Source organism: Simochromis diagramma, unplaced genomic scaffold (genome assembly GCF_900408965.1).
Source record: "Simochromis diagramma unplaced genomic scaffold, fSimDia1.1 OVJJ01000333.1, whole genome shotgun sequence".
Classification (NCBI taxonomy): domain Eukaryota; kingdom Metazoa; phylum Chordata; class Actinopteri; order Cichliformes; family Cichlidae; genus Simochromis; species Simochromis diagramma.
This window is the reverse complement of record NW_024386765.1, coordinates 242,761-265,252: the sequence shown is the minus strand read 5'-3', so window position 1 is coordinate 265,252 and position 22,492 is coordinate 242,761. Positions and strand designations below refer to the sequence as shown.

The 22,492-nt window shown below is 41.1% G+C and overlaps 1 protein-coding gene and 1 long non-coding RNA gene across 2 annotated transcripts; one reads left to right on the top strand and one right to left on the bottom strand.

The window, feature by feature from the left end:
- Positions 1–1,278: 1,278 nt before the first annotated feature.
- On the bottom strand, positions 1,279–18,580 carry LOC120735183 (core-binding factor subunit beta-like). Its single transcript, XM_040034373.1, has 5 exons — positions 18,567–18,580; positions 18,390–18,525; positions 11,085–11,201; positions 10,901–10,996; positions 1,279–4,916 (listed from the first exon to the last, which is right to left on the bottom strand). Exons 1-5 carry the CDS (start codon positions 18,578–18,580, stop codon positions 4,845–4,847), a joined length of 435 nt encoding a protein of 144 aa, XP_039890307.1. The 3' UTR covers positions 1,279–4,844.
- An 824-nt stretch (positions 18,581–19,404) lies between these two features.
- LOC120735303 lies at positions 19,405–20,369 on the top strand. Its single transcript, XR_005696220.1, has 3 exons — positions 19,405–19,511; positions 19,577–19,580; positions 20,359–20,369. It is a non-coding gene; the product is annotated as an uncharacterized LOC120735303 (long non-coding RNA).
- Positions 20,370–22,492: the final 2,123 nt, after the last annotated feature.

Genomic DNA, 22,492 nt, shown 5'->3' with positions numbered 1-22,492 from the left:
TTAATTTAAAAAGTTTTGATTTATGAATTTTTGAGCACATGGTGCACTTGGTTGTAATTGCATAAAAATGTACGTGTAAGGATATAAAAAACCATATTTAATGAGTTACAGTGAAAAGAAGTGCTATGAAATAGTAATATAAACAGAAATTTCAATTTTTCTATGAACGGAAAATATCAGTTAATGATACAGAAAATATACTGTGAACGGAATTTTCTGTTTTATAGCTGAAGGAAACGTCCGTAAATAGTACAGAGAGTATACTGTAAATCTACAGAATTTTCCGTTTTATCATTTACAGAAAACTCCGTCAAACTTCCGTAAAAACCCCCAAAATGTACTGGCAGAAAATTACGAGGATATTTTTTGTTTTTCTATGGATTTTTTTCTCCTTCAAGAAATTCAAAACGGCCCCACAGACATTAGTGTAATGGAAAACAGGTCATGCCGAGTCTGACCGCCTCGAGTCGCATTAAGCCGATCTGAGCAGGTACTAATGGAAAAAAGGCTTCAGTAACTCAGGAGGGGCACAGTGTAGAGCTGTAACTTCTCCCCATTGAAGGGAGCTAGCTGAAGTGGTTTAGGCATCTTACTAAGATGCCTCCTGGGTGAGGTGTTCCAGCGATGTCCAACCAGGAAGATGTTCTAGGGCAGATCCACACAGTAGAGAGATTACAGCCCCTTTTTAATCAAAGTTTCCAACATTTTGTTTCAAAAGGAATAAACGCAAAAAAGCTGCACAACTTGTCACAAAACTAATTTAAGGTTAAACTCCGTAATTCCTTTTATACTGTCTTGGCTAATTGGGATATTATTAATATTATTAGTAATAACTGTGTTTTTGCACTGTGCTAAGTGTGGAGTGAAAAGGTCCTACTTTACTTTATTTTACAAGGTAATCTGACTGCTCATGGTAAAGGAGAGCAGAGCTATGCTGAAAATAATCTGATGGACCCAACCAATCACAGCAGATGGCCCCGCCCCTCCCTGAGCCTGGTTCTGTTGGAGGTTTCTTCCTGTTAAAAGGGAGTTTTTCCTTCCCACTGTCGCCAAAGTGCTTGCTCATAGGGGGTCATGTGATTGTTGGGTTTTTCTCTGTCTGTATTATTGTAGGGTCTACCTTAGTGCCTTGACTGCTGTTATGATTTGGCGCTGTGTAAATAAAATTGATTTGAATTGGATATACATATATAGTCTAGGGAAAAACTGACATGCCAGTTTCAGTGATTCAAAGACATTCAACTGCTATATTTAGTTTGAAAAAAAGACATAAACAAATCAAAGAATTAATACAGGTTTATTCTGAAAAACATCCAACATTTTAAATTGAGTATCTCATATTTTCTTTGGGAGGACAAGCTCAACCCTAAAACAGAGGGAAACATAGACCACAAGCAGGCAGGAGAAACTGAAAGTATGCCCAAGCTGTTAAATATCACAGAGCTGTTGTAAGTATAAATAAGTTAAACACTTAAGAACATAAACAGTTTAGGTAAAAAAAAAAAAAAGAAGAAGAAGAAAAAATGTTTTATGGTTTGCCTTAATGCCTGCATTAAGAAAACTGAGGGATGGACTCCACCTGAGGCGTATAATTTGATGAGGGCTGCGGGTTCACTAAATACAACCTAAATCTTTGACTTGGTTATGAAGTTCCAGTCTTTATCTGGCTAATTTTTCTTTACCTGAGGACACTGTTAAAATCCATAGATATATAATTTCAGATTTGACCATGTGGAAGAAATCCCACATTTATCACAGAATGCTTTATCCAAATTTGGTACACATGCTATCAATTTACAAAAACACAACCTAGTTGAAAATGCCTCATACCATTCTGCTTTTAACACCTACTTCTTACCCCTTCATTGTGCTGTACCGGTTCATTAATGGTTCATTAATGCTCAATTTCCACCAAAAAATGGTGAAAATGCCATTTTTACCATCGCTGACACTGAATGAAATCAAATTCCTTAATCCTGAAAATTTCAAGACTGGCTACAGCCCCATTAAAACCTCAGCTAGCATTCATGTAAAAGTATGAAAACTTCAAACCAGCATCACTTTAACCCCATCTTATGGTACAACCTGCTTTATATGCACATTCAATTACCTCACTCTGTCCCTTCGTCCACTCACCCTATTCAAAGTCTTCAGTGGCATCTGACTGCTATGTCTCAACTTTTCAACATAACACCGAGCTATACCCAGACAACATAATCCACCACTTATCCCACTAAGGTAACCTCAGACAGATCATATATTTTCCACATTCTTGAACTTATCAAGCACTGAGTCACAAGGCCAGCTGACTTTGGAGGGTATGAGGAGACTAAGGTAAGCATTTCTCTGTGCTCTCAATATTCTCCAATGGGGGGGAGAAGACAAAAAAACCTTAGGTTAACGTTATTAAATCCTTTCATATATATCTGAAAACCAGAATGTAATTTTTTGTTTTACCTGAAGCAAGGGCAAACAGAGGATGGACTCTCTGTGAAGTTTTGATTAAAAATGAGTCCTTCATCATTTTAAGTTAAGGCATCATTTGGATCCCGAGGCCTTAACTTAAAAATAACGTACGACTTCCTCAAGTCTCTTTTCGTTGTTTGAGTTTAAATTTTTGTTCTTTTTATTTTAATTTAAACTATCATTTCTTAGCAACAACATTACTTCAAAACATCATGTAAAATGTTACAAACTCGTGGCTTTCAATGTACAAAAATAAGAGTTTTCTAATTTTATGTCAATCTCGACACAACTGCTAACAATGAGAAGAAAGAAAGGCAGGAACAAAGAGTTTTCTTGGTTATAATAATTATAATGAAACCGTTGACTGTACTAAATTTAAAATACATTGGAAACTGAAATAAACTTTCAGCTGCAAAAAATAAAAAAAATATGTTGCCTGGTAACAGGACATAAGTTAATCCACAGTCAATGTATTTAACCCAGGAAGTGGATTTAAAAAAAAAAAACTAAAATAAAATAACAACAAATGCAATAAAAATAATAACATTAATAAAAGAACATGTGGAAAATAAATCCATCAAAGTCCTCAAACATCCCAAATTTCTGGACACATTTTGTACTTTTAAACTCTAGAAAAGCACAGCAGCCGCTGCTGCTTCATAAGAAAGCTGAAAGCTGAACAAAAGCGAGTACATATACAGAAGTGAGAAGTAATATAAAAAGTAAACATCATGACTTTCACACAAACAAAAATGATAACAAAACAAACAAAAAACATACCATTTCATCACGCAGTAACAGGACACGGGATGCTAGACTGCATTTAGGTTTTATTGTCCTTTTCTGATAAGGAATATCTGGGTGACAGATCTGGATGGATGGGTTATATAACTGTTATGGATCAGACAGATGCTCACTGTCTGACGAAAACCACATATCTCCAATATATATAATATATCTTTTATGAACCAATAGAAGAAGAAAAAATCCCAGATTTCGGCGATACATCTGATTCATTAGACGGCGACCCCTTTTTTAAAAAATCGTTCATACAGGCGACATTTGGTTTGAAAATCTGAAAAGTCCTATGAGGACACAGATCCTTTGTGTCTTTCCGGGTGTGCTCCTGCTGGGGTCCGCAGCAGGAGCACTATGATGACATGGTTCTGAATCACCCTGTTATTCCAAATCGCCGCACTGTAACGATTGCTCTGATGATAGACGGGTCACGTGGGGAACAACAACGAGCGTAGGCAGGCCTGTGTTTGGTTTCATGCATCTAAAGAAAGGCCAAGACTGATTGTATCACAATCAATGAAACTCTTGGAAGACAAAAGACACACGGACTGACCAACCCTCTCCAGAAAAACACAATTTTCCCAGTTGCTTCCAGAGCCACTGATACTGTAGCATATTTGTTGTTGTCTTACCTTCAGATTGTTGCTACATTACCTGTTATTTCACCGTCACAGGTATCTTATGATAGTGATGTTTTCATAGATAATTACCATTACAGTACAGCAAATGCTGTTAAACCCTAGAGCCTGGCAAAATTATCTTCAAAAAAAAAAAAAAGTAAATGCAAGTAAAGTTTCCCTCTTCTTTTATTCCCACCCTGCCGCCCCCCCCCCCCTTTCCAGCAAAGTGAACTTTGGTCTCAGAAAACAGCAGGCTTTAGGACGTGAGCTAGGTATAGTAGGGGTAAACAAGGGCATGCTAACAAATATTAAGTGTTACACAACACTGAACAATGCAGAAACCTTTTTTTAAAATTATTTAAATTTTTTCCAACACCTTTGATGCTGGTAAGCTGTGACCTCAGGCCACAACAAACTCTCTTTAACTGCTTCTTTCAGCTTCTGCCCTCCCTCCCCCGTAATGACATTAAAGCCCTCTGACAACCACTCTTGCTCTATTTTAACAGTAATAGTAATAGAAAATACATTTTGGTATGCAAAACTAGCCCTATCCATCGATTTTCTTTCAGACCTGGACAAAAAATATTAAAGCTTTTAAATCTGAATGACATCCGTGAAAGCCGTGTCACATCTACAATATCCTGTAACATTAACTGCTCGTGTTCAACATTTAAATATTCATATAACTACTTTTTGCCCAGGTCCTTTGTGTCCTCCGCCCTTTTTTCGAGGGTTTTTATTCACTTTCAATTCAATCAATTTTCATCTACATTCAAATATTGAAAACAACAAAACAAGTCGCATGTAGAAATGATCGCGCGAAACCTTCATCGTTAGAAACAACTGATCTACAACTGCAGTTTCATTCAACTCTTTTTCAGTTGATTGCATTGAAAGTGAATGGACAGCCGGCACGGGTTCTCTACTCTTCCTCCTTGCATAACTTCCTCCTCCTCCTCCTCAGCGCATCTTGTGTTCCATGTCAGCGTTGGCCATGTTTGAGCCAGGGCTGGGGTCCTGCTGTCGTCTGGACTGGTGAGAGAGAGGGATAAAAGGATGGAAGAGGGGGAAAGAGAAGAGCATGTTAAGACGACAGGAGGAAAGAGATGGCAAGGAAGGGATGAGAGAGAAAAAAGACAATAAATTAAGTACAGATTTCCACATGTTAACAAATGTAAAGATTTCTCCAGTCTGGGGCGAACTTCAAAATAATGCCAATGCCCACAGACTCCCAAATTAAAACAGAAGTAAACATATTTACAGCCTTTCACTACGACCACTGTGAGAGCAAAGTTTTCTTTATAAATCTTCTTTAACACTTAATTAAGGCTTAACGTTAGGAGTTCACCTTCATCGCTGCTAATTCCAGTCACAGAGACGTCTCAGTAAACATTTGTGTTGTTGGTGATTTATGCAATCATCTAATGCAGTGACATGCCAGAGGCTCCAATTAACTTATAATAGTGTTTTATGTAGCACTAATTACAAGGCGTGTGTCTGCATACTGGACCCATACAGTCTATGATTGCAGCTCGCTAACATTATCTGATAACTCAGCCTCTCTCATCCAAATATGGCCACCTCTGACCCGCCCCCAGCACCATGGCTACAGCAAACATGCCAAGCTTCACTTGAGGTAAGAATCTTTACACAGAGTCTGATTTCTATGTTGAAAAGATTCTACACACACACAGAGTTACAAAAGAAAGTTGCAATACCCCAAACTGCCATTAGAGGTACTCAGAGAGCTTCATTACAGCACGACTGTGCTGCTGTTTATACACTTTACCGATGTTGATATTTTAGTTGAGGTAACTGGCAGACAGGCAGGCAGAGGCAGAGAGATAAACTGGCTGACGCAGACAAACACACTAACAAAGCAGATTATTGGGTCGAGAGACGAGGCCTTTAAAAATATGTGGGTTTAGTGTCCGCGTGTTTGTTGCGCCGTAGCATGGTCTCTTGGTGTAAAAACAAAAAAACCTGTGGTTGTAGGTTTACATTTAAGTGATAGCTGGGGGAGTTTAGCAGGGGTCAACTGAGAGCAAGAAGGGGGAGAGGTGAAGCAGAGAGCAGAGCAGACAGAAATGCAGACAGAGATAGTAAAGGGTTGCTTAGTTCAAGAGGAATGTAGTTTGTGTCATCTCAGTGACTCACGATAATAGCAGCATACACGCAGTCACATGCACACACACACACACACACACACACACACACACACACACACACACACACACACACACACACACACTATGTCATGCTACCATTTTAACTCCTCTTAGCCAGACTGACTCCAGGCCCTGTCAGTCTCCTCTGGAAAGCTTTCTGTTGTTCTATCAACGCTGCAACCATCAAATATTAATGCGTGGCTCATTTAGACTGACTTGAATCAAAGCTGAGTTAATTGATCACACAGCACCATCTGTGCCATGTGCGTATGTACTCCCCAGAAAATGTCATATTGGATTATTCTGTCGCTTTTTTCAGAGCCAATCGGAGAAACCCAAAGAAAACTGGGATACTGAGGCAAAAGGTTTGGGTTGAACTCGATAGCTATTACAGATAAACCATCGTGACTATGACAGTCTCGTGTTTTAGATGCAAGATGATGTAAAACATTAAGAATAATAAGCACCTTTAACAACGGAGCACATAATGTAACTATTTGTGTTTTGCGTTTACTTGGCCAGCTGTTTACTTACAGAGTTGTGATGCAACTTGTTTCCAGTACCTGCTTGTTGGTAGTTAAAAACCAGTTACAATCATAGTTACTGCTATGAAGCAAAGGTCATTTTCAGAAATGCTCTCACTGAACCTGCTCTGAGAAGAGCACCGGGTACGACGTGATGCTTGTTTACGTGTGTGTGTGTGATAAGGAAGAAGACTGCTAATTGTACTTTTGAAATGTGTTGTTTTGGTGCTCACATTATTTGGCTGAGGACATGTTGCTGCTCTGTGTTCTCAGTGGTCAAATTGAAAAATGAAAAACAAACAAACTGTTCCCTCTAACATTAACAGCACGTAGCAGTTAATTATGTGACTAAACACACCTTCGTTTATCCAAAATCTCAGGAAACAAGCAAGATTTTAATCAGACAGCGAGAGCTTGAGCGAGTGTTTGTCTCTGCAGAAGGGAGTGGTCCTCAGTAATCATAAGGCCAGAAGAGCTCTCTGTATTGATCCACGTAAAGATGCGAGCCTTCTGTACCACTATAGGCTGCTTAACCACAACTCAATAGTGTGTCAAGTGTGCACACGTGCGTGTTTGTGTGTGTGTGTCTTGATAAACTTGGAGCAAATGTGCTGTATCTGCGAGTTTGTGCACGTGTGCCTGTACAGTATTTGTGTGTGTGTGTAAGTCAAAGCAGGGGGTCTGATGGCAATCAATACTAATGATATATTAATGCTTTTAGTGGCAGCTCATCATTCACCACCAAATCTCTCTGCTCTTGGAGTGCACGTGTGACTGTGTGTGAATGCACTTGTCTAGCTATCCTAGTGGGGACCCGATTGAGTTTTAAACCGCTGACGTGAGGACATCGTAGCAAAGGGGACCCTCGGCCAGTCGTCACATTTTCACAAATCGAGTGTAGGTTTGCCTTAAAGTGAGAATAGAGGTTAGGCTTTCACTGAGGCCGGTGCAACAGATGTGCTCATGAGCAAATCGCATGTTTAGGTTTTCGCTATCACTCACCCGGTACGTAAGGCTAAACAGGCCGAGTGCATAAAGAGGCTTTTGGTTGGCTCGATTCACTCTGCTTTTGAAACTAAATTCTACTTGTTTGAACTGATCTGAAACAACAGCAGAATAACTGTCCCTCTTATCAGTAAACACAATCACAAACACACAACCACCTGGACTGACAGCATCAGCTAAGCGTGGGGTTTTTGGCAGCGTGTTTATATTTTGGAAAATCACATTTGTGCACGGAAGAAAACCGGATGTTTGTCAGTTCTGTGGCGCTCCTGCTCTTGTCCCATTAGTCTGCTGTACATTAGCTCATTTTATCACATAATGTAACCGGACTGGGAGATGGATCAGCGTGCGTCAGGATTTCACAGGATCCCGATTCCCACTGTTCAATTAGAGTGTCCAGTACATCCAAAGTGTCAGAGCTCCGATCGATTCACTCAAACAGAAGTCAGCACTGAGTGTTTGGATGGCGCATGTGTAAAATAATATTATTTGTGCAGGAGCAGCAAAGGGCGAGCACTCACAGGGATAGCTAAACAAACCACGTGTGTGTATGCATGTAGTATTAAAAATGCATCTATTGCTTATACATCCATCATTGTGACAGGCACCCTTTGACCTTGAGTAACTGGAATATCGCTGCGTTTGGATGAAAAATGTTGTGTCTGCCAAAATGACTGGTCTTTTATATTCAATCAGCATTCACAGGAGAAAAAAGACATCAACGTTTTGCTGCTGATCTATTTGAAAACTTCTCAACCCAAAGTTGGAGCAACATAATTTTCTTAACCTACTAATCGGCCTAATCTTCTTATCGTCATGTGTGTTTTCCAGTACAGGTGAAACAATCAAATTTCCCTCCCCTTTCTATTTTGAAAAAAAGGAAAGAAACGAGAATTTTGCCTCAGCTCATTTTTTTCTTTCTCTTCTGTCTGAGAGAAGAAGGAATTAACTTTGCCTTTGAAGCTCAGACAGGACACAGAGATAACTCGATCACCAGCTAACGAGACACAGAGAGTTACAGAGAAAGAGAGACAGATGGAGAGGTGGAGTTCAGACCACAGAAATGCAGAGGCTGAATCTGTGCAGCTATTCAGCAACACTCGTCAGGCACACCCAGAGAAAACAACAAAAAGCTCATAGCGCGATCCGCTGTGGCTGCTGTTTCTAGCAACTCTACAAACTCTGATTCTTTTGGTATGAAACAAGAATTGAAATGTAAAATCATCTGTGGGGCCGTTGCTTTTAGACAGCCATGACTCTTCCTCAGGGTCAGTGCACATTTTTTCTTTAATATAAAATCACATGAGCTATTATCATTTTATTATTGATTTATATTATTTTGATCTCCATATGTATGAAGCTAAGCTTTATACGTTATGATTCATATATACTGATAAGGATAGCAACAATGTACTCATGTGCTCCATCTCAAACGTGCGTTTTCGTAACATGACCTTCACGTGCGGTTACTTTACTGTACAGTGGAACAGTTTCCATCCTCTGATTGCCGATGTGTCCAAAATCATTTTAAATATGGAAACAACGCGTTTATACATTGTGTTAAAGAAGCTAGTGATGGTGTTTCTACTGATTTAGTGAGAGACACAAGGTTTCCTTTTTCTGCCGCAGCCTCGGGGAAGCCACATGAGCTCAGTCGCATAAAAGGCAACCTGGATCAAATCTTTCTTTCTGTTTCACACGATGACATTCAGCCTCTCTTTTCTTTCATTTCTGCAGGACCATGTGCCACAAAGCTGTGCCTGAGCCGGCTGTGTGTCTCCTTTTGCAAACTAGCTATGAAACATCACATTGTGCTCACCGAGTCTCTCACACCATTCAAGCATTAAACAAACACAGTAAAATTATAGGAATAAAATTCATTGCAGAGCATGCACAGTCATGAACACACACACACACACACACACACACACACACACACACACACACACACACGTACGGTGTGGAAATAAAAACATAGAAAATGCTGCAGGTGCTGAGAGACACACACAGACATTAATGGACAAAAACAAGAATGCAGATACACAAATGAAACTGTGGACACACACACACATGCACACACACACACGAGGTGGTTTAGTGCATGACAGTGTGATAGATGGTGAGAAATGAAGGACACAGACCCTGTTCTTTTCTGCTGGCTGTCTGTGTGTCATCAGTCCCAGATTTTAGAAACCACAGGGTCCTAAAAAATAAACAATTTGGGGTTCATTCGGAGGGCGTCAGCTTAGGAAGGATGCCACTGATCTCCCCAAAGCCTTGCTGGGAAAGTGAGTTTGTCTCAAGCAATGAAATGCATTTGGGACACCTTCAAATTTCAAACCTACAGAATCTCAGTTTAGAAATCAGTTTATAGCGTCTACATGCAGTTCAAAGGTCACATTTGAACTACTAAAATGAACACATCACCTTGTTTTGCCAAGTTTGCATCAATTAAACTTCTCAAAGGAATGCACAAAATGAGCAAACTACTTTCCCTTCTGAGGCTTTTGGGAAACCTGACAAAACTGTAGTCATTCAATAGTTCATGAATATCAAGTCAGATCAATTATCAGATTAGAATTACCGCCAAACTGATCATGCACTAAACCTACGGTTCAAACTACAGAAATAATCTTTAAAGAAAAAGAATAATAATTAAAAACAAACTACAGAACACAAGCACACATCACACAACCCAAGCACTAAGCAAGGAAAGCGATACTACAAATTTGATGCTGCAGATATATATTACACTCTTGATACATTTCTACTTTTAATTCACTTTGATACTTTTCTACTTTCAGCGTCTGAAAGCATCTGTGAGAAAATTCAGCAGAGGATCAAAATCATTTTCAGTGAGCCAATTTATTTTCAGAGTTGCAAACAAGAAACTGCACTACAAGCAAGCTGTGTTGGTGATGCTGTTTGCTCTGTCCAGTCCTGCAAAGCCAGTCTGTGACATAAATATGTTAGAGGGCAAAAAGAGCAGGAGCCTTTTTGCCATTTAATTCTCTTTTTCACACTAAAATGCACCGTAAAAAATAATTACACGTCAAGCTTTGTTGCGACCTCCAGAGCTGCAGTTTGTGTTCACTGTACTGCTTTATAGCTACTATAGCCATCACTGAGAGGCCCAGCATGAAACACTACTGCACGAGTCACGTTTCCAACCTTTGCATATATGAGAGGTTTTTTTGTTTTGTTCACCACAACAGAATCATTTGGGACCGGCTTTGCAAGACTGAGAAAGATTTCAAGATAAAGTAGATATTTGAGATAAATAGTCAACATAAATAGTCGGCGATCCCTCGTCTCTCACCTCTAGATCCTCTCTGTGCGATCGCTCTCTGTCCTCAAAGTCTCTCGTCCTGCGTCGAGCCTCTTCGAACGCGGCCTGAGCCAGAGCGTCCTCGTGCTGCGAGCACAAACGACAACAAAGAAAGATCGTAGTTGGTTTCCTGACGAGGAAAAGACATTTGAGTAAAAAGCAGAACTGGTGATACCTGTGCCCTTTCATCATCGTATTCCAGATATCCCATCCCATCCAGCCTTTGTAGGTCGATCCAGCCTTTCCAGATCACACACACACCGTTCAAGATCATAGGGGCCTTTAAATAGACCTGCAAGGACAGCGCGAGAGCGAACCACATTAATGTCCACATTTGCCATTTTAAATAGCAACCAATATGTGTTGTGACATTGGTTAAGTATTTGCAGCGCTTATGGTGTTGTTCAAAATCCTCTCATGTAATCACAGTTACATCTAAGCTGTTAAGGCAGATGGCAGTGAGTCATATTAAAAGTACATCAGTTCTTTCTGTAAGAATCACACAAAGATGTGTTATCTGCTCCTCACGACAAAAACACTGGGCGTGCACGGATTGTGCTTTGGCCCTGGGGTGGAGCAGCAGCTTCATGTGAACACGAGTTCATTCGAAATGACGGCTTTAAATCAGAATCTATCGGCTGTTAAAGCTCCGTGTTTGGGACGTGGACGCCTTCCTGCCGCTGACCCCTCCTGCTCCATCGTCTGTGAAACAGAAAAACCACAAAGTACGTCAAGGCCTCTCCAGAGACTCTGAGTGTCGGACTATTAAATGACACACACACACACACAAACTTGCAATTACAAATGTGTGCACGTGCGACTGGTCGAGGTCGTTGAATGTACACGAATGTTTGTGTGAGTGATGCTTTCACTCCTTTGATACAGTGTAGCTAAAATGATCAAACGTGAGTGTCGCATATCAAAAACATCTTCTTTGTGTTCGTTTTTAGAGGCATTTGAATTTCAAAGCCTCTGGAAAAGGTCTGCGGCTTCTTTAATGGTCTCATTCAGACATTAGACTGCACAGCTTTCATCCCTTTCATTATTCATTGAAAATAAATGTAATCTTGCCTCAAATGTCACGTGTTTTCAGTTAAGTCAGAAAGAGAAACGGAACAACATTAGCCGATCGATAGTAGACTGTCCACGTCACTCTTCTTTGACCTTGTTTTGTCTCTGTTTTGTCTTTCCGTCAGTGAGAGAGGTGAAATAGCTGTGATAATAAAGGGACTAGAAGCGCTCACTTATATTTCATGAGCCCTCGTCTCTTCCTTGTTTGCTGAGCAGCACAGTGCGTTGGGAGAGGATCAGGCTGTGGTCAGGGTGCGTATGCCACAGTCTGCATGTATGCACGAACTGAGTTTAGATCACGTTCGCATCTTCAGGATCACAAAACTATTTCTCTGTTTGGATTTGCTGTTCAAGTAGCTGCAAACTGAACTACTTCTCAGTATTTGGCAATACATAAAAAAATAATTAGAGTTTTTTTTGGGTTCCATCAAAATACTTGAGGAATAGAAAACACACGACACCAATAGCTCAAACGCTACACTTTATTTCCTGTCTACTCTAACTTTGTTTGACTTGCTGGGCAGGCAGCATACTCAGGGTGTAACTGCCTGCTGTGGCCAAAGATACCTCTGCGAGCGTGAACCTGCGAAAATCAATATGCCTTAAAAACGCTTATATTTGATCACATTTCTCCCTTCCTCAAAAACATACTGGGCTCATTCTACCAGTCTTTGTGCTCCTGAGAAAGGCCCTCAGAGATCAATAAAAACCCATATCTAATAAATCAGTATCAGCTTGTTTGCAGCGCCCTGAACTGAGGCAAAACCCCGAAGAAGCAGCCAAAAACAGTCAGTTAGTTAAAACACAGTCAGACTAAACAATGAATTTCACAAGATTTAAGAAATTATTTCAGCCAAAAGAGTTCATAATGTAGGATGCAGGACACTCAGCCTTCGTCCTTTTCTTTACTCTGATGTCTGTAACCCAATGAAGCAGCACCTCTGACAGATGCAGAGAGTGTATTTGTCAGGGTGGGAAGCTGTGAGGGGCTATTTTTATCAACATCAATAAGTATTTTGGTATGAATGAACAAAACTTAAACACATCCACAGACACACAGATGACTGGATTTCTCTGAGTGACACTGGGTGAGCTTTATGGTCCTGCATTTTTACTCAGGCTATTTTTGGACGCTCTCTCACAGGACCTCTTTTACGACAGCTACCCACACTGCACCGGGGTTGCAGGGGAGACCGCACCCCAAGAGACTGTGGGTTTTTGTGTTTATTCGAGTGAATGTTTTTCTGTGTGTGTGTGTGTGTGTGTGTGTGTGTGTGTGTGTGTGTGTGTGTGTGTGTGTGTGTGTGTGTGTGTGAAAGCAAGAGAGAGCAAGAGGAATGGCTTCCACATCTGTGGGGCTGCATATTGCTTTTAAAAGAAAGCTTCATTTAGCTTGACAGGGAAAACGCACGTGTGTGTGTCTGTGTGTGTGTGTGTGTGTGTGTGTGTCTGTGTGTGTCTGTGTGTGTGTGTGTGTATGTGTGTGTGTGTGTGTGTGTGTGTGTGTGTCTGTGTGTGTGTGTGTGTGTGAGGGGAAAATATGTAGAAACGGCCTGACCACAGACTTCCTTTTGAGAGAGAACCATGTCAACCCCCACATCCATTTACTAAGACACACACGTGAAGACAGGAGAACTCACACACTGCAGCGAATATGAAAAACAAGCAGAGTGAAATCCAGTGGAAATGCGAACCACACTCAGTGAAGCGTTGCCTTACTCTTGGTCTCAGAGACTATGTATGTACTGATTTAACTGGTAAGAGTTACACATACTTTATAAAGTGCGACCATCCACTGTGAGTCTTCCTCACAACAACATTTGAAGCAAACTTCACGTTTTCACTTGTAAGAACAAACAGACTCTAAAACCACATGTGCCTACGTGCTTTGTCATCACACGTGAAGTTTACTGAGGTTAAATATATTTCACATGGTTTCCCATAACCGTGCATTTACCAGGGCGCCGCTGCTGTTTCTGTGTTAAAGGGCTGAGCGTGCATACAGACTTCTATTAAGCGATGTTAAGCATGAAAAACAGTTTCCTTGGCTCGATTTTGTTCTTTTACTGGGAGTTTGGGCATTTTGTGAGAGAAATCATTCACTATTTTGAGTCCATGGCCTTTCAAATCGTACTTTCTCTTTGATAGGATCATCTCTGTCTGTGAGCTGCAATGCAAAGGCAAATCGGTGCTGTGACGCCTGTAAAAGCTGTAGTTGTAAAATGATTCATCATTTTCATTATTCGAATGTTAGATTTTATACCAGCGAGTCTCCAGTGGAGCCTGTGACAATCTGAGATGTGTTGGATTTATTTCCATTGAGGTCAAAATGCTTCTTTTGTCTTTTTCTCCGATCACATCGATTTCTCTTTGGACTCTAACATTAAATCCTCAACACAGGAATCTTGCAGCATTGCACTGAATATATATATATTTATTTCTTAAGTGACTATTTTGTCTTCTTTCCGTTTGTTTCATTTTTGTAAATTGCTTTTAACGTTTGGTACGTGCAGTGTCGTGTGGTTCTTGCTAAGTAATTACGACTTATTTTAAACCAGTGTGTGAGTGCACATGTGTGCGTTGGTCTTTGGTGGGGTTCTCCTGATGATATTATAGAGTCACAATCAGCATCTTTTTTGTACTGTTTCTTATCCATCCATAGAAATGCAGACGTATGAGTGAGGCTAACATTGTCACACTCATACGTTGACATCATGCTCGCTCTCGTCTGTCTCTTGGTACTTCACACAGCTTAGATTGATGACGGACACGAAGAGGTCACTCAGTCATTGGATGGCTGGTGAAATATCCTGACTGACCTGTTGTGACCTTCACAGGTGTGTTTGTGGATCATCTCTGCTCACTGTGACATGTTACTCTGACTGGTTTAAACTAATTCTCCTCATGTGTTATTGACTGCTGATGAGGATTGTACGTGACAGGAACAACCAGTTCGTTTGTGAATGAGTGTGAATTATATTTCTTCTGTGAATATTTGCGTTTGTGTAAAGAATAGAAATCTAATTATCGTATTTTCTTCCACTTTGTCAGAAAAAACAGAGCCAAGCAAAGACGTATCACATGCTAACACATCCACCGAGCCGCCGGTTATTGTAAGTGCTTTTGAGATTGTGTGTGTGTGTGTAACAGAGAGAAAGGCAGAGTAGATGTTGGCAGACATTGTGTGACGCAGATGGAGGGAGATGTGTTGGCATACTGCCCTTCATTCAGCCTGATGCCAACCATCTAGTCAGCACAACAACCCACTACAGCGCGCACACACACACAGACCAGTGCCCACAAAGTGTGTGTGATCACAATGGGTTATCTGTGTTTCAGCCCTTTGAGTTGTGGCAGTGCGTCTCTCCTACACATGTCAATGCACACGCAAACACATTCGAGTAACACAAAAACGTGCCTTCTTTAATTCCTCCGCCACAATTCAGCGCATAACTTTTTTGCTTTCAGGCGTGTGTGTGTGTGTGTGTGTGTATGTGTGTGTGTGTGTGTGTGTGTGTGTGTGTGTGTATGTGTGTGTGTGTGTGTGTGTCTGTGTCTACTGTCTAAGCTGGAGGCACCGACTGATTTAGTGCAGTAATTATGTTATTATCCAGAAGAATGTAACATCAGTGTCTGGGGGGTTGAATGTGTCGATTACAAAGAGTCACTCAAACACCAGCGTGTGTGTGTGTGTGTGTGTGTGTGTGTGTGTGTGTGTGTGTGTGTGTGTGTGTGTGTGTGTGTGTGTGTGATTTAGATTAAAGATGATCTGTAGTGACTATGTGGAAATCTGTGTGTGTGTTATTCACACAATAAACACGTGCCCTTGTGTGCGTCTGAGTCAGCAGCCAGATGCTTTCTTTTCTGCCTGCTTTCCCCGTTCACTCCTTTTATCTCATCATCCATGTGATTGCCTCGTATGATACAGGACCGTGGACTGCTCTGAAGAATGGAGTCTCAGGACAGCTGCGAGGATAATAAAGTGCACATCACATGAATCATTCCTGATTCATCCACAGCACACACGATGGCCTTTTCACAGCCAGCAGACATCGTTTTCTCATCTCTGGAAGTTAAAGCAGAGAAGCTGAGGGAGACGTTTGGAAAGAGTTTAGGATTTTAGTCTAAAGATCGTAGCCAGCATGCAGGAGAAAATATTCCCATATTCTCATATTTCAAATGGAACTCAGTTCTTTATCTCAACAATAGCTCCGGTATGAATTCATTTAAGGCTTTATTCATTGCACACAGACTACATGGATCGAAGCTCAATAGTTATCAGCAGTGTTGGTCAAGTTACTTGAAAAAAGTAATCAGTAACTCATTACTGATTACTTCCCCAAAAAGTAATCCCGTTACTTTACTGATTACTTATTTTCAAAAGTAATTAATTACTTAGTTACTTAGTTACTTTTTAAAAACACGATTTACAACCTGAGTAGGTGATAAAGCGATAGATCTTTCAGTCCCAATTCTACTTTTTCTGCATAATCCATCATACAAAATGTAATCAAATGGAAAAGTCTCTTTTTAAAACTTGTTTTATTAGTTTTAATCTTTTAACTTTATGCATCAAGCAAAAATAAAATTATCTGCAACATTCTCTGACTGGAAGAAATTAGTTTAACATTTAAACCTATTTTCTGCACATTCCAGCACATAAAATAAAATATTTTTTGTGTTTACACTCAGTCTTTCAAATAGATGCAAGTAAAACACAGCAGAAAATAAATAAAGTCAAAGACTAGCGGTCCTGTTGCTCTATTTTCACCTGTAAAGCAGGAGTGGGGTAGGCGGAGGTTTACCCTGGTGCAGGTGTGCCGCGGTCAGTGGAAGAATCTGCGAGTTTCTCTGTGAGTTTCCCATTACGTCGTAGCTACTCGAGTGCTTGTTTGGAAGTTTAGGGTTTTTCTCGCTGTAAAAAGAAGTTTTCTTCCCACGCACAGCGGACACTAATGTTTTTGTCACTTTTTATGGAATCAAACTCAAAGTAAGGTCAGTACTTCCACGCTTTAAACGCTGCACGCTCATACTCTCTCTGCACTCGATATATGATCCATTGTTGATCTGCACACAGCTGTTGTCACCAACGTCGCACTCGCTTACGTCACTGTCATGAGACATTCTCGCAAAAAAATCACGGTTTTAGTAACGCAGTAACGCAGCGTTCCTACAGGAAAGTAACGGTAATCTCATTACCGTTTTTGCAATAGTAATCCCTTACTTTGCTCGTTACTTGAAAAAAGTAATCAGATTACAGTAACGCATTACAAGTAACGCGTTACTGCCCATCTCTGGTTATCAACATGAACACGCTGTGATATCGCTGATGTAGGTCGTTTTGAAACCATAGTGATCAGTCAATGAAACCAGACAGAAATGGTTAATCCACTGAAATATACTCAGAATCATTATGCTAATAATGATGCAAAGGAAAATACCATAAAGCGCTAAAACAGCTGTGCTCACCTTCATGGTTACAGGCACACAGACTGATCCTGCAGCCATGTTATGCATGCAATAACATTAAAATCGATTGTAACTACAAACGATTTAAAACCAATTTCCCGTCTCCAGAGGTGTAAAACTACACCATTTTACACAGACGTGACAAAAACTGCAGGTCCTTGGATTCATGCTTGAGTCAGTCCCCAAAGACCTCCAACTTTAACAAAGAAATCGACAAACTTACAGCCTGGTACAAAAGCCAGCTCGCAGCTCCATGACAACTCTGTGGGGTTTACTTTAAAGCAGGGGTGGGGAACTCCAGGCCTCGAGGGCCGGCGTCCTGCAGGTTTCAGATCTCACCCTGGGTCAACACACCTGAATCACATGATTAGTTCATTACCAGGCCTCTGGAGAACTGCAGGACATGTTGAGGAGGTCATTTACCCATTTAATCAGGACACATCTAAAACCTGCAGGACACCGGCCCTCGAGGCCTGGAGTTCCCCACCCCTGCTTTAAAGGCTTCGAAGACTTAAAAGTATGTGTGATTAGGAGCTTGACCACTTCGAACGTGGTTGGTGCTTACGCAGTTGGCTGTGACCTCTAGCTGTTTTCTTGGTTTCAGCTGAGCGTCTTGTGTTTTTTAAGACCTCTTTTAATGTAATAATATAACACATAATACAGCTGCTGTGTGGTTAACTGTTAACAACCTGTGTAAAACTGAGTGCTGTGTTCACTGTACTGCTTTATAGCTACTATAGCCATCACTGAGAGGCCCAGCATGAAACACTACTGCCGAGTCACACTTTCCAACCTTTGCATATATGAGAGGTTTTTTTGTTTGTTCACCACAACAGAATCATTTTGGGACCGGCTTTGCAAACTGAGAAAGATTTCAAGATAAAGTGATATTTTGAGATAAATAGTCAACATAAATAGTCGGCGATCCCTCGTCTCTCACCTCTAGATCCTCTCTGTGCGATCGCTCTCTGTCCTCAAAGTCTCTCGTCCTGCGTCGAGCCTCTTCGAACGCGGCTGAGCCAGAGCGTCCTCGTGTCCGAGCACAAACGACACAAAAGAAAGTCGTAGTTGGTTTCCTGCGAGGAAAAGACATTTGGTAAAGCAGAACTGGTGATACCTGTGCCCTTTCATCATCGTATTCCAGATATCCCATCCCATCCAGCCTTTGTAGGTCGATCCAGCCTTTCCAGATCACACACACACCGTTCCAGATCTAGGGGCCTTTAAATAGACCTGCAAGGACAGCGCGGGCGGCGAACCACCTTATGTCCACATTTGCCATTTTAAAATAGCAACCAATATGTGTTGTGACATTGGTTAAGTATTTGCAGCGCTTATGGTGTTGTTCACAAATCCTCTCATGTAATCACAGTTACATCTAAGCTGTTAAGGCAGTGGCAGTGAGTCATATTAAAAGTACATCAGTTCTTTCTGTAAGAATCACACAAGATGTGTTATCTGCTCCTCACGACAAAAACACTGGGCGTGCACGGATTGTGCTTGGCCCTGGGTGGAGCAGCAGCTTCATGTGAACACGAGTTCATTCGAAATGACGGCTTTAAATCAGAATCTATCGGCTGTTTTTAAGCTCCGTGTTTGGGACGTGGAGCCTTCCTGCCGCTGACCCCTCCTGCTCCATCGTCTGTGAACAGAAAAACCACAAAGTACGTCAAGGCCTCTCCAGAGACTCTGAGTGTCGGACTATTAATGACACACACACACACACACACTTGCATTACAAATGTGTGCACGTGCGACTGTCGAGGTCGTTGAATGTACACGATGTTTGTGTGAGTGTGCTTTCACTCCTTTGATACAGTGTAGCTAAAATGATCAAACGTGGTGTCGCATATCAAAAAACTCTTCTTTGTGTTCGTTTTTAGAGGCATTTAATTTCAAAGCCTCTGGAAAAGGTCTGCGGCTTCTTATGGTCTCATTCAGCATTGACTGCACAGCTTTCATCCCTTTCATTATTCATTGAAATAAATGTAATCTTGCCTCAAATGCTCACGTGTTTTCAGTTAAGTCAGAAAGAGAAACGGAACAACATTAGCCGATCGTAGTAGACTGTCCACGTCACTCTTCTTTGACCTTGTTTTGTCTCTGTTTTGTCTTTCCGTCAGTGAGAGAGGTGAAATGCTGTGATAATAAAGGGACTAGAAGCGCTCACTTATATTCATGAGCCCTCGTCTCTTCCTGTTTGCTGAGCAGCACAGTGCGTTGGGAGAGGTCAGGCTGTTGTCAGGTGCGTATGCCACAGTCTGCATGTATGCACGAACTGAGTTTAGTCACGTTCGCATCTCCGGATCAAACTATTTCTCTGTTTGGATTTGCTGTTCAAGTAGCTGCAAACTGAACTACTTCTCAGTATTTGGGAATACATAAAAAAATTTAGAGTTTTTTTTGGGTTCCATCAAATACTTGAGGAATAGAAAACACCGACACCAATAGCTCAAACGCTACCACTTATTTCCTGTCTACTCTAACTTTGTTTGACTTGCTGGGCAGGCAGCATACTCAGGGTGTAACTGCCTGCTGTGGCCAAAGATACCTCTGTCGAGGTGAACACTGCGAAAATCAATATGCCTTAAAAACGCTTATATTTGATCACATTTCTCCCTTCCTCAAAAACATACTGGGCTCATTCTACCAGTCTTTGTGCTCCTGAGAAGGCCCTCAGAGATCAATAAAAAACCCATATCTAATAATCAGTATCAGCTTGTTTGCAGCGCCCTGAACTGAGGCAAAACCCCGAAGAAGCAGCCAAAACAGAGTTAGTTAAAAACACGTCAGGCTAAAAAATGAATTTCACAAGATTTAAGAAATTATTTCAGCCAAAAGAGTTCTATGAGGATGCAGACACTCAGCCTTCGTCCTTTTCTTTACTCTGATGTCTGTAACCAATGAAGCACACCTCTGACAGATGCAGAGAGTGTATTTGTCCGGGTGGGAGATGTGAGGGGCTATTTTTATCAACATCAATAAGTATTTTGGTATGAATGAACAAAAATTAAAAACATCCACAGAAACACAGATGACTGGATTTCTCGAGTGACACTGGGTGAGTTTATGTGTCCTGCATTTTTACTCAGGTATTTTTGGACGCTCTCTCACAGGACCTCTTTTACGACAGCTACACACAATGACAGGGGTGCAGGGGAGACGAACCCCAAGAGACATGTGGGTTTTTGTGTTTATTCGAGTGAATGTTTTTTGTGTGTGTGGTGTGTGTGTGTGTGGTGTGTGTGTGTGTGTGTTGTGTGTGTGTGTGAAAGCAAGAGAGAGCAGAGGAATGGCTTCCATCTGTGGGGCTGCATATTGCTTTTAAAAGAAAGCTTCATTTAGCTTGACAGGGAAAACGATTTGTGTCGTGTGTGTGTGCTGTGTCTGTGTGTCTGTGTGTGTGTGTGTGTGTGTGTGTGTGTCGTGTGTGTGTGTGTGTGTGTGTGTGTGTGTGTGTTGTGTGTGTGTGTGTGTGTGTGTGTGTGTGTGTGTTGGTTGTGTGTGTGTGTGTGTGTGTGTATGTGTGTGTGTGTGTGTGTGTGTGTGTGTGGGGGAATATGTAAACGCCCGACCACAGACTTCCTTTTGAGAGGAACCATGTCAACCCCCACATCCATTTACTAAGACACACACGTGAAAGCAGGAGAACTCACACATGCAGCGATATGAAAAACAAGCAGAGTGGAATCCAGTGGAAATGCGAACCACACTCAGTGAAGCTTGCCTTACTCTTGGTCTCAGAGACTATGTATGTACTGATTTAACTGGTAAGAGTTACACATACTTTATAAAGTGCGCCATCCACTGTGAGTCTTCCTCACAACAACATTTGAAGCAAACTTCACGTTTTCACTTGTAGAACAAACGACTCTAAACCACATGTGCCTACGTGCTTCGTCATCACACGTGAAGTTTACTGAGGTTAAATATATTTCACATGGTTTCCCATAACCGTGCATTTACCAGGGCGCCGCTGCTGTTTCTTTTTTTAAGGGCTGACGTGCATACAGACTTCTATTAAGCGATGTTAAGCCGAAAAAACAGTTTCCTTGGCTCGATTTTGTTCTTTTACTTGGAGTTTGGGCATTTTGTGAGAGAAATCATTCACTATTTTGAGTCCCTGGCCTTTCAATCGTCTTCTCTTTGATAGGATCATCTCTGTCTGTGAGCTGCAATGCAAAGGCAAATCGGTGCTGTGACGCCTGTTAAAAGCTGTGTTGTAAAATGATTCATCATTTTCATTATTCGAATGTTGATTTATACCAGCGAGTCTCCAGTGGAGCCTGTGACAATCTGAGATGTGTTGGATTTATTTCCATTGAGGTCAAATGCTTCTTTTGTCTTTTTCTCCGATACAATCGATTCTCTTTGGACTCTAACATTAATCCTCAACACAGGAATCTTGCAGCATTGCACTGAATATATATATATTTTTCTTAAGTGACTATTTTGTCTTCTTTCCGTTTGTTTCATTTTTGTAATTGCTTTTAACGTTTGTACGTGCAGTGTCGTGTGGTTCTTGCTAAGTAATTACACTTATTTTTAAAACCAGTGTGTGGTGCACATGGTTGCGTTGGTCTTGGTGGGGTTCTCCTGATGATATTATAGAGTCACATCCGCATCTGTACTGTTTCTTTCCATCATAGAAATGCAGACGTATGAGTGAGGCTAACATTGTCACACTCATACGTTGACATCATGCTCGTCTCGTCTGTCTCTTGGTACTTCACACAGCTTAGTTGTGACGGCACGAAGAGGTCACTCAGTCATTGGATGGCTGGTGAAATATCCTGACTGACCTGTTGTGACCTTCACAGGTGTGTTTGTGGATCCTCTCTGCTCACTGTGAACTGTTACTCTGACTGGTTTAACTAATTCTCCTCATGTGTATTGACCGCTGATGAGGATTGTACGTGACAGGAACAACCAGTTCGTTTGTGAATGAGTTGGGAATTATATTTCTTCTGTGAATATTTGCGTTTGTGTAAAGAATAGAAATCTAATTATGTATTTTCTTCCACTTTGTCAGAAAAAACAGAG

Excerpts from the sequence above, each read along its gene's own strand:
- LOC120735183 (XM_040034373.1), bottom strand. Across the intron at positions 11,202-18,389 it reads CGCACAGAGAGGATCTAGAG|GTCTATTTAAAGGCCCCTAT; the intron begins GTGAGAGACGAG and ends CTGTCCTTGCAG. Across the intron at positions 10,997-11,084 it reads ACGATGATGAAAGGGCACAG|CACGAGGACGCTCTGGCTCA; the intron begins GTATCACCAGTT and ends TTGTGCTCGCAG.